General features: G+C 31.3%; 1 protein-coding gene and 1 long non-coding RNA gene across 2 annotated transcripts; both read right to left on the reverse strand.

The window, feature by feature from the left end:
- Positions 1-790: 790 nt before the first annotated feature.
- LOC145317791 (uncharacterized) lies at positions 791-11,196 on the reverse strand. Its single transcript, XM_080159062.1, has 10 exons — positions 11,140-11,196; positions 10,724-10,779; positions 10,207-10,406; positions 9,543-9,607; positions 8,619-8,814; positions 7,842-8,165; positions 4,663-4,895; positions 3,911-4,146; positions 1,531-1,593; positions 791-1,317 (listed from the first exon to the last, which is right to left on the reverse strand). The coding sequence occupies exons 2-10, from the start codon at positions 10,773-10,775 to the stop codon at positions 1,205-1,207; spliced, it is 1,482 nt and encodes a 493-aa protein (XP_080015188.1). The 5' UTR covers positions 10,776-10,779; positions 11,140-11,196; the 3' UTR covers positions 791-1,204.
- A 3-nt stretch (positions 11,197-11,199) lies between these two features.
- LOC145317845 (uncharacterized) lies at positions 11,200-13,606 on the reverse strand. The gene is made up of 3 exons (XR_013879132.1): positions 13,438-13,606; positions 12,067-13,097; positions 11,200-11,776 (listed from the first exon to the last, which is right to left on the reverse strand). It is a non-coding gene; the product is annotated as an uncharacterized LOC145317845 (long non-coding RNA).
- Between the last annotated feature and the right edge of the window lie 113 nt (positions 13,607-13,719).

A 13,719-nucleotide genomic window follows, 5' to 3' on the forward strand; every position in this document is an offset into this window, starting at 1 on the left:
CTAATATTGATATTCAAAGTAATAATTACAATAGAGATATTCAAAGTTTATACTATATTAATAATAACTATTATAACTGTTATAAAGGACACGTTATGATTATGTTTTTCGATGAATGCATGTAAAAAAGCATTTACTATACCTTTGTAGGAAATTTTTTGGGTATAGTCCTTTTCGTAACATCGCACCTTATGGGGCGATTCTTCGTATTTTTCACAAAAGCTTTTCGCCTATTTCTAGCCTAACCCTGTGGGGCAATCACCTAACCTAATATAACCTAACCTAACCTAAAATAACCTATAAAAAGAATCGCCCCTTATGGGGCAATGTTACGAGAGGGACTATTCCCAATTTTTTTTCTTCTTGAATTAAATCAGTCATTTATCTTGTAACATAAACCCCCCTAAAACAGCTGATCTTAATCCCTAGTTCCTTTTGACCCTCAAATTATTTATCATTAAAATGATTTCTTGCAATGCTGAAGCTACAAAAAAGAAAAAAGGCACACACATTCAAATGTACATGCCTGTAAGTTTCTTAAACGTCACTTTCGATTAAGCGGCTTTAAAAATGATTCCTAGGATATTTTGATAAAATTATGAATGTTTTAGTCTCATAATCACAAAAAAACTTCTTTCTAGCTTTTAAAATTTTAATAACATACATAATACATATAAAAAAATTGTATTGTCATTTTTCAGATCTTAAGAGTGTATAAGAGATTGATATTTTTATTTAAGAAAAGTTGTAAAAATACGTTGCTTAATTTATGACAGTAAAGCTACTCTACAACTTAACCAGGGACTTCCGTAAATATAAAAAGACATTTAATCTAATTTCAATAAGGTAATATTAAAGTTTAAAAGGCTTTGTTATAACATGACTAAGTGAAGTTTTCCGAATTTTTTTCCTCAATTTTTTTACTGTTTTACAGTATACGCTTCTTTTCTATCAAAACTAATGATAGTTTGTTGTTGTTGCACTACTAGTGGACGTAATCGTCCTTTCTTAATAAACTTTTGTATTTTTTTCAACCTATTCAACAAATTGCTTAAAATCTTGACTGCCGTGACTAATTGAGCTTCCATTATTATGGATAGAGTTTGCTTCCTGATCATGAGCCGTTACCCCAACATTATCTTTTAAAGAGTTTTCAACTGTATTTGTGTCCACGTCAATATTTGAATCAAAATTTGCATTTTCTTCATTTGGCATTTGTGTCCTCCTCGTTATTAATGTTTTCAATATCTGCAAAGGGATTTGTTTCTCCATCATTTGAGTTGTGTTCGTCTATATTCTCATTCTCTGATTCTCCTTCTAAATAGGATTAAAATAAGTTTAAGTTCAGTATTAATATGGGTCAGACAAAGCAGAGGAATATTAGGTTCATGAAGATACATACTTTGTATACCAATTTCTCCTTCTATCATATCCTTCTTATATATTTATTTATCATTCTATGTGATATCTAAATATTAATTTTTCTATCTATGAATTAATCTTTCTATCTATCATTCATATAAATCTTGCCTGAATTGTCTATGCTAATATCAGGTTCTAATAGGTGCATACTTTCTTCGTCCATTTCTTCATCTAAAAATATTGATAGTTATTTATCATATTTTCGTAATATTGTGAATGCTAGAAAGGATATTAAAATTATTTCAACAATTTTGGTCATGTGATCAAAATTTGAATTTTCCTTCTACTATTGCCCCCTCTGGGGGCGAAGTAGGTGGAAATTTAAATTTTTGTCACTTGACCTTAATATTGGTGAAATAATTTTGAATGACCTTTCTTGTATAAGCAATATTAATAAAATATGATACTTGGTTTTGTCTCATTCTCTATCTTTTTCTTAAATTCAAAAAAGTCTATCAAAAAATTTACATCATCTAAGGGTGAACAATAAATATCTCTGTCTATTTTTCTCTTTATTTCTTCCCCCTCCCCCCTTCCTCACTTTTCTGTCTATTTCCTTCTCTCTCTCCTCCTCTTTTGTACGTTCATTTATACAATAGAGATAACCTAGAGACAGCACAAGGGAATTTTGTTTACATTATGTATCAGCTATAAATTGTTGAATATCTTAGGTTAAAGCTTTCCTTGGGTGAAATATTTGAAGAAAATATTTCTTCCATCATATAATGTGAAGCGTATGACACAACATATAATAAGTTAGTTATAAATAATTTAATTTCTTATAATAAAGTTATCTTTCTAAAAATTATATCATTGCAAAATTTAGTTGCAAATAATGTTGCCTATAGGGCTGTATTTCATATACAACAAAAAGTGAACAAAGGTTTCTTTTTAAGAAAAAAATGGGGTCAGATTGACCATCTATGTCTAATGTTTATACCCACATCAAATATTAAATTATAACAATGTACAGTAGAGTGGATCAATTTTGGACATTGAATTTGTAATCAACATCTACAGTTTAAACGTCATATAAGAAACCTAAATATAAAAAATTGATTTTGTCCTTGAGGGGAAATGGGGAAAAGGTGTTTCCATGCATTAAAAATTTTAGAAGTTTATTCTGGAGGTGCAACTTTTTTTCTTTCAAAGTATTGCTTTATGCATCTTTTTGAATTTGTCTTGTTGATTAATATAAGAATATCAAATTGGTTTTAAAAAAGATTCATCCAAGCATGAAAAATCTTAAATTAAATGTAAAATCTCTTGGTTTTTAAATTTATTTATAAATTTTTCTTGCTAGGATCAATAGTTTTAAAAACAGATTTTTTATTCTTATTCTACTCTTCAAGACAAAATTGGGAAGGTGCATAAAGCTATACTTTGAAAGAAAAATAATTGCCCCCCCCAAAAAAAAAAAAAAAAATTCTCCCCACAAGTGTCTTTCTAAAAGTTTACATGCATCAGCGAGCCTCCCCATTATTCAAAATATTTTCTTTTCATTTTTTGGTCTCTTATATGATGTTCAGACAGAAAGTGTATGTAGCACATTTAAAATTAGAAAATCATTGAAAATCAAGCCACTCTAATGTACAGCATTTATTTCTTCAATTCCACAGTACAAAATTATTCCTGTATTTAAATTTAACATATCATATAGGAAAAAATATTCTTGTATTTAAAATTAAAAATCATGTTGGAATTTTTTTTACAATTTTTAAATTTTTTAATAATGTACAGCAAATTATTTCCTTTTTATCTCATGTTTTGAAATTTATAAGATAGTTAGAATAAATTACAGAAATAATGAAAGATTTAAAGAAGAGAGCGTCAGGGGGGGGGTCGAGGGGGGTTTCCCCCCTCAGAAAAAGCTTGGGCTTAAATCTTCAACAAATAAAGAAAACAAAATTATTTTAAAAATTTCTTTTTTATGTTAAATATTATTATTTTTGTGACACTTGATTTTGAATGACAAAAAATGTTGAAATAAATATTACACACTGTATGAAATGTTAAATTAGAAATCAATAATGATGTTGGAAAATTTATTCTCATTTTATACTCTGAAAAAAATTGACAAAAAATAATAATTTTTATTCCAAACTTTTAAAACAGCATGCCTATTTCTTATTGGTTGACACTCGAATTAAAATAAAATAATGAATATTATTTCAAGACCAGAAATAAATTTGAAATAAATAATTTTCTTTCCCCTATATTTTTTATTCCAAAATGCCAAGAATTAATTTTGAAATAAAATAATTTTCTTTCCAATATTTTTATTCCTTTTTCTTATTGGACGTCATTTTGTGTCCAATGAGAGACTAGTGTTTAAATATTTTAAAGCTTATTACAGCATTTATTTTGAATATGATAATAGCAACATTCTCACATTAAATGTGATAAAAGATTATCAAAAGCTTGATTACTGGATTGCATAGACCTACAAACAAAATAATAGAAAATCAAATGTTAAAAAGAAAATTACCAGAAATCTCTTCTTTAATTCCACTTTCATCTTCTAGTTTAACCAGGCCTTCATGGTAATCTATCTGATGCTGTTTCAGCTCCTTCCTGCTCTTGAACACGAGGCTGCAGATTTTACAGAATGCCCGCCGCTTAGGTCCACCGCCAGCGTGGACTTTCCGTATGTGTCTATTGTAAGTTTCTCGCCGGTAGAATGATTTAGAACAGATATGGCAGTCATGAGCGTTGTGTGTTTTTCTATTTTAAAAGAAATAATGGATAACTTAAATAAAGAACTATTAATTTAAGATATTTGTGTAAATATTGAATTTTCTTATTATTCAAATTGCTTTCCCAAAGTGCATGTTGAGCATTAAAACTCTGGATTAATTAAATCAATAATGCATAATTATCTCGCAGTGCAGAGAAATGCGCGAAAAAGACCTAATTTACGCGTTTTTTCTTCAGTGTAGCTTTCCCTGTGCATAATTGGATTTTGGCTATTCCAGATTTTTTGTAGGCGTTCTTATGCCGCTTAAAATGTTGTGCGGGTATGATCTGTACGTTCAGCCGTTTGGCAGCTAGCAGCCTTTAAAATTCATAAATTTTTAGCAATATTCGTTACCAGCAATATTTTACTGTGAACTGCAGTAGATCCAAAACTCTATTCCATTTATTAAAAATAAATTGACAATACAGGGGGTGGGGGTGTTTAATGTGTAATTTTTCACAATAATTGTCATCAAAGTCTTAAATAGGTAATCCATTATTTACCTGTGTTCATCTCGAAGACTTGGTGAATCAAAAGATTCTTTACAAATGAAACAAACAAAACCACTTGTTTTATGAATCAACTTGTGCCGATCCAAGTTACCCTTGGCAATGAAACATTCGCCACAAGAATCACATTTAAATGGCCGCTCGCCGAGATGTTTCTTTTTGTGCATCTTCATGTTACCACTCTGACTAAAGCCCTTCCCACAAATATCACATTTATGCGGCTTCTCTCCTTTGGGAGACAGATATTTATATTTAAAGTTTTTCTATTTTCAGGGTGGCCACAGACTTTTTTTAAAAATAGCATAAAATAGTATGCAGAAAAAAAGTAAATAGTATGCAATAGTATGTAGAAATTCCATAAAATAGTATGAAATAGCATGCATTTAAAACAAAATAGTATAAAATAGCATGCATTTTAAACAGAATAATGAGCATTTTAAATCAACTTAATGACTAAAAATGCAGGAAGGGGAGGGGGGGTCTTCAGGTGTTGATTCTTGCATAAACTATAGCTCATGCCCCTGACACTGACAGCTTTAGTCCACAAAAACTAGGGTTAGGTAAATCTTAAGGTCTTAAGGTCTTTTTGAGCCACGGAGGGCTAGGGGGGGGGGGAGAGCATGAAATTGACTTTTAGACTAAAAGTTGGTTGATAAAGCTAGTTGGTAAATTAAGGGATTCCAGGTCATTTTTAGGGTTTTATAAAGCCCTAAAAGGCTGGAGGCATAGAGGGGGGGGGGGGGGTCAGGGGGAATGACTTCTAAACTTAAAAGTTATTTTATTCACATTGTTTAAGTTAAGAATATCTGCACGGTTCAAATGTGATCCAAGAGAAAACTAAGGTTTGGTCAATTTTTAGGGTTTCATAAAGTCCCAGAGTGCTAGGGGGATTGGGGCTAAGGTGTTGCTTCTTGCTAAAATTATAACTCATGCCTCTGATAACTTAAATTGAAAAAAATCTGCTTTTATGATTAAATGGTTTAGGGATAATTAAGGTCAGGTTCATTTTAGGGTTTTATTGAGCCCCGGAGGGCTAGGGGGGAGAATGACTTTTAAACTAAAAGTTGGTCTGCACTAATAAAAGCTTAAGTCCAAAATATCTGCACGGTTTATTAAGTGGTTTTAGAGAAAACTGAGGTTGCTTGAGTTGCTTCTTGCTTAAACTATACCTCTTATAGCTTAAGTCCAAAAAAACTGCTCTCATGATCAAATGGTTTATGAGATAGTTAAGGTTAGGTTCAATTAAAGGCTTTTTTTAACCCCCGCGGGGCTAGGGGGAGTGGAAGTGGGGTGACATCTAACTTAAAATGTTAATTTACCCATAAAAGCTTAAATCTAAAAAATCTGCAAGGTTCATAATTTTGGTTTCTGAGAATCCCCCCCCCCCCCCTTGATCTAATAGGCACCGAGTGACTTAAATAATGGGTTTGGGTATGACACTTAAGTGAGAGTAAGAATTTTATAAATATCTCATTCATAGCGGGCACAGGATACCAGCAAACCTGGCAGGATCATTCAGGTAAAGAGTAAAAATATTTGAGTTTAAGAAAGCATTTTATGTTACCAAAATACTAAAATATCATATATATGTAAATAGGCAACAATTTAAGGTTCCAGGTTTGATCCTGCACGTCCTGATCCTCCAGGTTTCCAGAAATGTTTAAAAGGATCCTTTGACCGAAATTTTTGACTTTAAATTTTAAACTTAAGCTTTTCCAACATGTCCACATGAGGTATTAAAATTTCATAAATATCCACCGTCGTTTTCCTGCCGAGCCCCGGCTGGCAGCTGCTAAGTACAGCTTCCGCTGCTGAAATTTATATTTTGAGATTCCTAACATAAAATTTACACACACAAAAACATTTTCTGAAAAAATTGGTCTTCTAGCTTCAAAATTACAGCCGTTTAAAATGGATATGTGAAAAAGGACCTAAAAACAGAGGATTTATATTAGTTAAGAGATCTTAAACCTCAATTACCAATAGGATCATTTAATAATAAAAGTACTCTTCAATGCTATTAAAAAAAAGAAGATATCTTTACATTGAATGTGGAAATACCAATAACTTTTAAAAAAAGGTACAACAAACTGAACTGAAGAACTAGTTTCTTCTGGAAACATTTCTAAAAAAATTGAAAACAAAGTAGCGAGTTTGCCGTAGTTTTACAGTAGCATTTAATAAGTTATTTTAGGTTAGGTAAGTGGTAATGATTGCCCCGCAGTGTTAGAGCCCCCCGCAGGGGCTACAAATAGGATAAAAGATACTGTGAAAATGCGATAAAACCCAATATTTCGCTTTCTTTTCATGATCTAAAAAAATCAGTTCGTTTTAATTACCTAAAAATTGAAGATTTATCTGACATACAAATAAATTGTGGCAAATAGTACCTAGGTATGCAGTTTTTGGAAAATAGTGGAAATAGTATGCAGTTTTGGACAATAGTGGAAATAGCATAATTTTTTGGAATAGTATGCATAGCATGCAAAAATAGTGGAAATAGCGAAAATAGTGGAAATAGCATGTTTGTGGCCAGCCTGTATTTTTAGCTGTCTATAAAATTAGTGTATATTTTTTCATGAGTTAAGGGGGGAGGAGACCGCGACTGTGGATCAACACGTAACATCCACTAGTCGTCGGAAAGGTGATAGGTTCGTATCTCGGTCCGATACCGCTACATAACTAAAGACGTTAAAAATGCTTCCTACTGCTGTTATGTCAGATGCGTGACATAAATAGGTAGAGTAGGGGGAATGCCTTGGCCCATAACAGGCGCAACTCATTACCATACAAAGTTAGGACTTCTCAGACAAAGGTCGTGCAATCAAAGGGTTGGTTGTCTGATGTCTTTACCATAGGCGATTGAGCGCGTTACATTGCACTGTAGCTTATGTAGCTTGGGGTTCAGCTTATGCATTGATATTTCCATTTTCCCCCTCCTTACCATGTTTTATTTTCTCCTTATGTATACAAAAAGTGAAATGAAATATTTTTGCAGCTAGGAAAAAAATTAATCTTGTTCAAAATATACACCTATGTAAAATTGTAAAGCTTTAAATTAAAGTCCAATAATCATAAACGGAACAGAAAATATGTTGAATTAATACTTCCAATCTAAAATACTGGTATCTGATAATTTTCTCTAAAAGAGCATTTTATATTTAAATATCTATTCCTGTATGAACTAATTGATGGTTTCTAAGTTTACTGGCAGTAGCAAAATCTTTGTTACACGTTTCACATTTGAATGGCATAACTTCTTGATGTTTTACTTTGTGTATTTTGAGGTAATAACCTTTAGCAAATGCTTTATCACAAACATCGCAAACAAATGGCTTTACCTCCGCATGTACATTACCCATGTGGATTTTTAGTTTACCAGGGGTCCCGAACTCTTTCTTACAAATCTCACATGGAAATGGCGCCACACCATAATGGATGAGTTGATGTGCATTTAAATGTAATTTTCTATGGAAGGATTCCTCACACATATCACACTATTATTATATCCATTAAACCGGTTGAAAAGATTTTTTAAAACAAAACTATTGCTACTCTAAACAAGCTTTCAAATTGAAATGAAGAAAATTAAAGTTCAAAGTGAACAAGAATCAAGGATCTAAAGGGATGAGACAATGGCCGAATAAATTAGTATACATCCCCAATGATGCTACACATGATTACCCTTTCTGTAGATTACAATTAATGGTTGAATTTTTAGGACACTCAACTTAAGGAAGCAACTAATTAAAATTCAATAAAAGTCCACAAAGTTATTCAGCCAGTGAATAAGAAAACGTTATTATAAAACTTCTGGGGACTAGTGTAATAAACAGACCATTTTCCCTCCCTCTATCTATGGAAAGGTAACAAAAGATAAATAAGTACATAAAGAAGGCGGTCAATTTTCTATTACACCCACGTATGTATCTTCCTTAATGGATAGTGTCCTTAAAAGGTTTATCTCCAGTATGTGTGCGTCTGTGTGACTGCAAGTTCTCATTGCTCGTAAATGATTGTTCACATATGTCACATTTAAATGGCTTCTCGCCCGTGTGGACTAAGTAGTGTATTTTCAAGTTTCCCTTCTGAGAGAATGTTTTATCGCATTTGTCACAATTATATCTTATACCAGAATGTATATGCCTGTTTATAATAAACATTGAATAAAAAGAAAAACTGTACATTGTTTTTAGAGCTAGAACCAAAAGTAAGAAGTAAACTTTTTTTTAGATTTTAGATCAGACTTTTTGGCTATTAAAGTATGGTAAAAGGGACTATGCACGTCCACGAACGAGAGTAAGTGATTCTAAGCACCTTCCAGCAGTGATAAAATATTTTTTTGTGTATATACGAGGCTTATGTCTTATATAGGTAACCAACTAAAAAAATCAAGTTTGACCATGGTTTTCTATGAACAAATGTTAAGGATTTTTTGATGAAATATCATTAAATGTTTTGTTGAGTTAAAAGGTTCAAATAAAATAACACCCCAAAACATCATCAAATGCTGTAAATAACAAAAGTACCTACAGTATTAAAACTATTACCATTTCTTTTTCAAAATTAACATTATTCATTGAAAAAGATTACTTTTTTTTTGAACATTTGATGATATATAGCAAAAACTGCCTAACATTTCGAAGTATTTTTCATAGAAAAACATGGTGAAATTTATTTTTTAACATTTATATAAGTAACGATATTAAACATTTACATAATCCTAATATATTCACAAAAAAAACTTTTAGAATCACTGCTAGAAGGAGCTTAGAATCACTTGGTCTCGTTCGTGCATACTCCTCTTTTATTCAAATTAGTTTTGCTATTTTCCTTATCTTTTATTCTCGGTTAAATTTCTTTTTATTCAATGCCTGTGTTTAGTTAAATTCTTTCTTGAAGCAAATATTTTCCCACAATCATTACAGTCAAAAGTTTTCTGATATGAATCCTTAAATAGGTTTTTTTCTCAAAGGCCTCGTGAAAATCAAACAAACAATAAATGGATAATATAATAATAAGTCACGAAACCTTTGCAAAGACTCACAAAGCCTATCTGCAAATAAGAAGCACACAATACCTACATATCAGGGCGCTTATTTCTCTTATTTGACTATTAGATGTATAAACTGATGTATTATGGAGATCTCCAATATGTTGCTGCTTTCAGAACAAGCTTTCTATAATGACCGGGTGAGTTGAGTTTTTGTCTTATTTATGTGGTGGCCTCTCTTATTGAAGAAAAGCTTCTTTAAGAATTAGGTACAGATTATTGTAAGAATCTGTTAATTAATGTAGAGAGAAACACATAGATGTATCATAGATAGCTGAGAATCTGTGCATAGGACTTTCTATAAAAGTGTATTACGAGGCCCTAATGAAAAAAGCTTTATTTACATATAAATAAATCTATGTTATAATAAAAACTTCCATTTTCCAGTTGATTTCGTTGATTTAGCATTACATGCTTTGCTGTGGCAAAAACGCAATTATATTAATTTGATTGATTGATGATTAAAAAAATTTAAGGATTAGTGCCTGTGGTAAAAATTCTGCTTTAATGTTATCAGTTTCAAATATTCCTTCTTCTTCTTTTATTTCAAGTTTTGGAGTTATAAACAATTGTTCTTCCCCATTATATAATTCTTCCATATTGTCTAATTCTCCCTCATTGTTAATACCTTCCCCATTCTCTCGTACTCTCCCATTATCTTCTTCATCGCCATTATCTATTTCTTCTATAGGGTAAATAAATACTTTCATTATTTAGTTGTTTTTTTTTGTAAGAAAGATTTATTATTATTACAACTATTTTTATAGATTATTCTATAACAAAGGCATGTTTGCAAGTCGCTTTTAAATAAACATTAAAAATTATTGTATTTTTTTATTTATTGACAGATTTGCAAATTTAAGTCCAAAAAAGAAACACCTTAGAAAGTCATATTTAGTAACACTTCCCGCAAAAAACTGTTGCCTACCTTTTCATCTTATATTTTGTCAAGTCAGTTTTATTAAAAGATTCATAAAATAGGTATTAAATGAAATATTTTCCCTGATTCCATTTTAATTTGGTGTTGCACCCACACAGTTTCAGATTCCTCCATTTTCCTATATTAAATAATACATCAATGTAAAAAAAACAATTAATTATAAGCGCTATCACACAAGTACCCTCTAGAACACAGATGAACCCTCCCCCTCCTTATTTTGAGTTAAATAAAATTAGGGAGGAGAGAGAATTTTTTATTTGTTTGTATGTTATTATTAAGTCAGGTTAGGTTTTATTGGGCACTGTGTAGCCCTGCGGTGTTAGGGTCTCGTTTCATCTATCCGCAGTCTGGATTTTCAGTGAAGGGGGTGATGGGATATCTACTTTCAATGTCCGACTCTATGCTGTTGCCAACCCTATTCAAAGGTACTAAAAGGAGGTAAAATTATTTCAGAAAAAAAAAGAATAAAATGCCTAACCTTAAATTTTTTGACTAAAATTGAATTAGTAAATTTTCAGCACTAACATTCTTATCTGAAACACAATGTGATGATTCAGAATAATAACAATCCATAACAATATTTATGTAAATTGTAAATATAAAAAGACGTTATAGCTTCAGGCTTTGAAGATATCAAAAAGTTAAACTTAAGATACCTATCAAAAGAAAATTTTATGAATATTTAGAACAAAAATAATAAATTATTTCTTTACTAACCGCGATAATGTAAAATAACAAATAATATTATTAGCGCAATTGACATAGAACTAAAATTGATCCGTACAAATGTGTATTTAGATTAGCATTTGTGACTAAAAGTGTAAATTTCTAGAGCAATAAGATAAAGTTGATATTATTTCATTTATAATTTTGTAATATACTAATATCTGTCCTTCTTAAGAACATAACGTTCATCTTTTAATATACAGAAAATAATCTAAATCTTGACACTGATCAGAATTAATGTTGTTCAGTTTAATTGATTGATAGATTAGCCATAGTCTCTTAGGGTTTGTACCTAAGTAGTCATGGAGTAGTTCAGTTTAATTCATTTTGTTTTATCACTGGCTATATTTTCTCCCCAACTTCTAAAGTTTCTTTGTCTGAATATTGACCTAAAAATATAATAAATACTTAATATTAATATAATCTATATATGATTTTAACTTTAAAATTGGTTTAAATTGCGGCAGTAACACAGAAATTTTTATGCTTCATTTAAAGAGTTAAGTTGTCTTGTATTAACCAGGAGGAGGGAGGCGACATTGGACTGTAAATTATACTGGTAGTGTCTAAACTTTTCGACCAATAATTTTTATAAACCATAGGGTTATTTTGTTAATAATGAATAGGGAAGTACATCAATGATATCAATCAACCATATTTCCCCTGGAAATAAACTTACCATCCGGAGAAATATCACATATTGGTTCTAACACACTATCATTCTGCCTCCCCTTGCTCAACATCCCCTTCTTCTGTCACTTCTACCCCCTCCTTCTTGATATTGTCCACCCAAACACGTTCATCTCCATTTTCAGCCCCACCATCCTCGTCAGATGCTTCGGATTTGATCTAGGATTCATACTTAAATTCGTTTTTAAAAGCGAAGCTTTTCTATAATTGGGGTCGATCCGTCCGTACGTCCGTCTGTCCGTCCGTCACGGATAGTTTTTTCGTTAATTTAGGCATGTTATAATTGTCCTATCGATTTCAAATTTTGCATGGTGATTCCTTTAGTAGTTAGGTACGATGTAGAAAGCGTAGCAACTCTATAATCATTACCAAAATGTCCGAACGTCCATTTTAAACATGTAGATTTTTTATAAAAGTTTTCTACTTATTTCATCATAGATTTAAGGCAGAAATGGACATTTTTAATCTTTGGCCTTGGTAATGGAAAAATAATAAATTCTACCTTATAGTGATTTTTAAAAATTCCTTTTTGTTAAATGATAGTACAATAATCCCACAATTGTGGGTCTTATTGTTTAAATCTCGGTGTAATTGTTATCCCAGGGATATAAAATAAACAACAAGGGCAATCTATTTACAAGAACCGTAGACATAGTATGCTAACAAAATTTAAATCGCACAAAGACAATGTTTAGGTATTCAAAGTAAAAAAGGAAAACTGTTACACATTAGATTAATATAATCTCAAAGCATTTTCAGTAAATGTAAAAGTTTAAATGACAAATGGTTTCATAAAATATCATGTTAAAGATGTGCTCCCTTTATATGCGACGTAATCATATCTAATTTAAGCAATAATTCCCTGATGTGAATGTATTTCTATGTGCCTCATGTAATCATCTTTTATATCAAAACCTATTCGGCAGATATCACAGTTAAATTCACCATTTTCACTCACTTCTTCTTTGATGCTGAAAGTTTCACTTTTAATCTCGTTAATTTTTCCCCACCGTCCTGCACCTGTAGAGAGAAACACTGTTTTTGCGTGACGTTAATAGTAGAAGTAGAAGGAATGTCCTCATTACCACGCACAGTTGGGACTTCCATACAAAGTTCGTAAAATCAAAGAGTGGTCTGTTGACAACAGCCTCGTCCGTATTAGTTACTTGATAGGTAATCTGCTTTTCTATAGCAATTTATTGTCTTACTATTTTAAGGAACAAAATCAGACTGACTTTTGGAGGACCAACGTTTTCAAAGCCAATTTTTTTAGCACCTAAATTAATATAAATCACCTCTAGTGTTTTTGTATTGAAATTTAAAAAGGGCAAAATAAATCAATGTGTTTCCTTCCTTTAACTTGTTCTTGATGTACCAATCTAAGATGTTTATAAAGAGTCTTCTTTTCAGGAAAGACTTTTGGACATTTGTGGCAACGATGTGGTAGCTCTATCTGATGAGTTAACCGGTGCTCATCCAACAGCTTGCTTGACTCAAAATCCTGTACTCAATGTTCTTTTCATAAATAAGGACAATTTTTTCATAAGAAGCGCGACATCAGTGGTATGTCAAAGAACAATAGACTGTACATAAAGATATTTTTAGTAGCAAAGCTACTCTATCATTAACTTTGTCTGTCCGT

Source organism: Acartia tonsa, chromosome 1, assembly GCF_053477335.1.
Source record: "Acartia tonsa isolate MP-2025a chromosome 1, ASM5347733v1, whole genome shotgun sequence".
In the NCBI taxonomy this organism is placed as follows: Eukaryota; Metazoa; Arthropoda; class Copepoda; order Calanoida; family Acartiidae; genus Acartia; species Acartia tonsa.

What these genes read in the sequence shown, in the direction of transcription:
- LOC145317791 (XM_080159062.1), bottom strand. Translation starts at nt 10,775, where the DNA reads ATGGAGGAATCTGAAACTGTGTGGGTGCAACACCAAATTAAAATGGAA. An exon ending in AAGCAGAATTTTTACCACAG is followed by an intron (nt 9,608 to 10,206) that starts GCACTAATCCTT and finishes GATTCATATCAG; the next exon opens with AAAACTTTTGACTGTAATGA. An exon ending in ATCAATTAGTTCATACAGGA is followed by an intron (nt 4,896 to 7,841) that starts ATAGATATTTAA and finishes TCTCCCAAAGGA; the next exon opens with GAGAAGCCGCATAAATGTGA.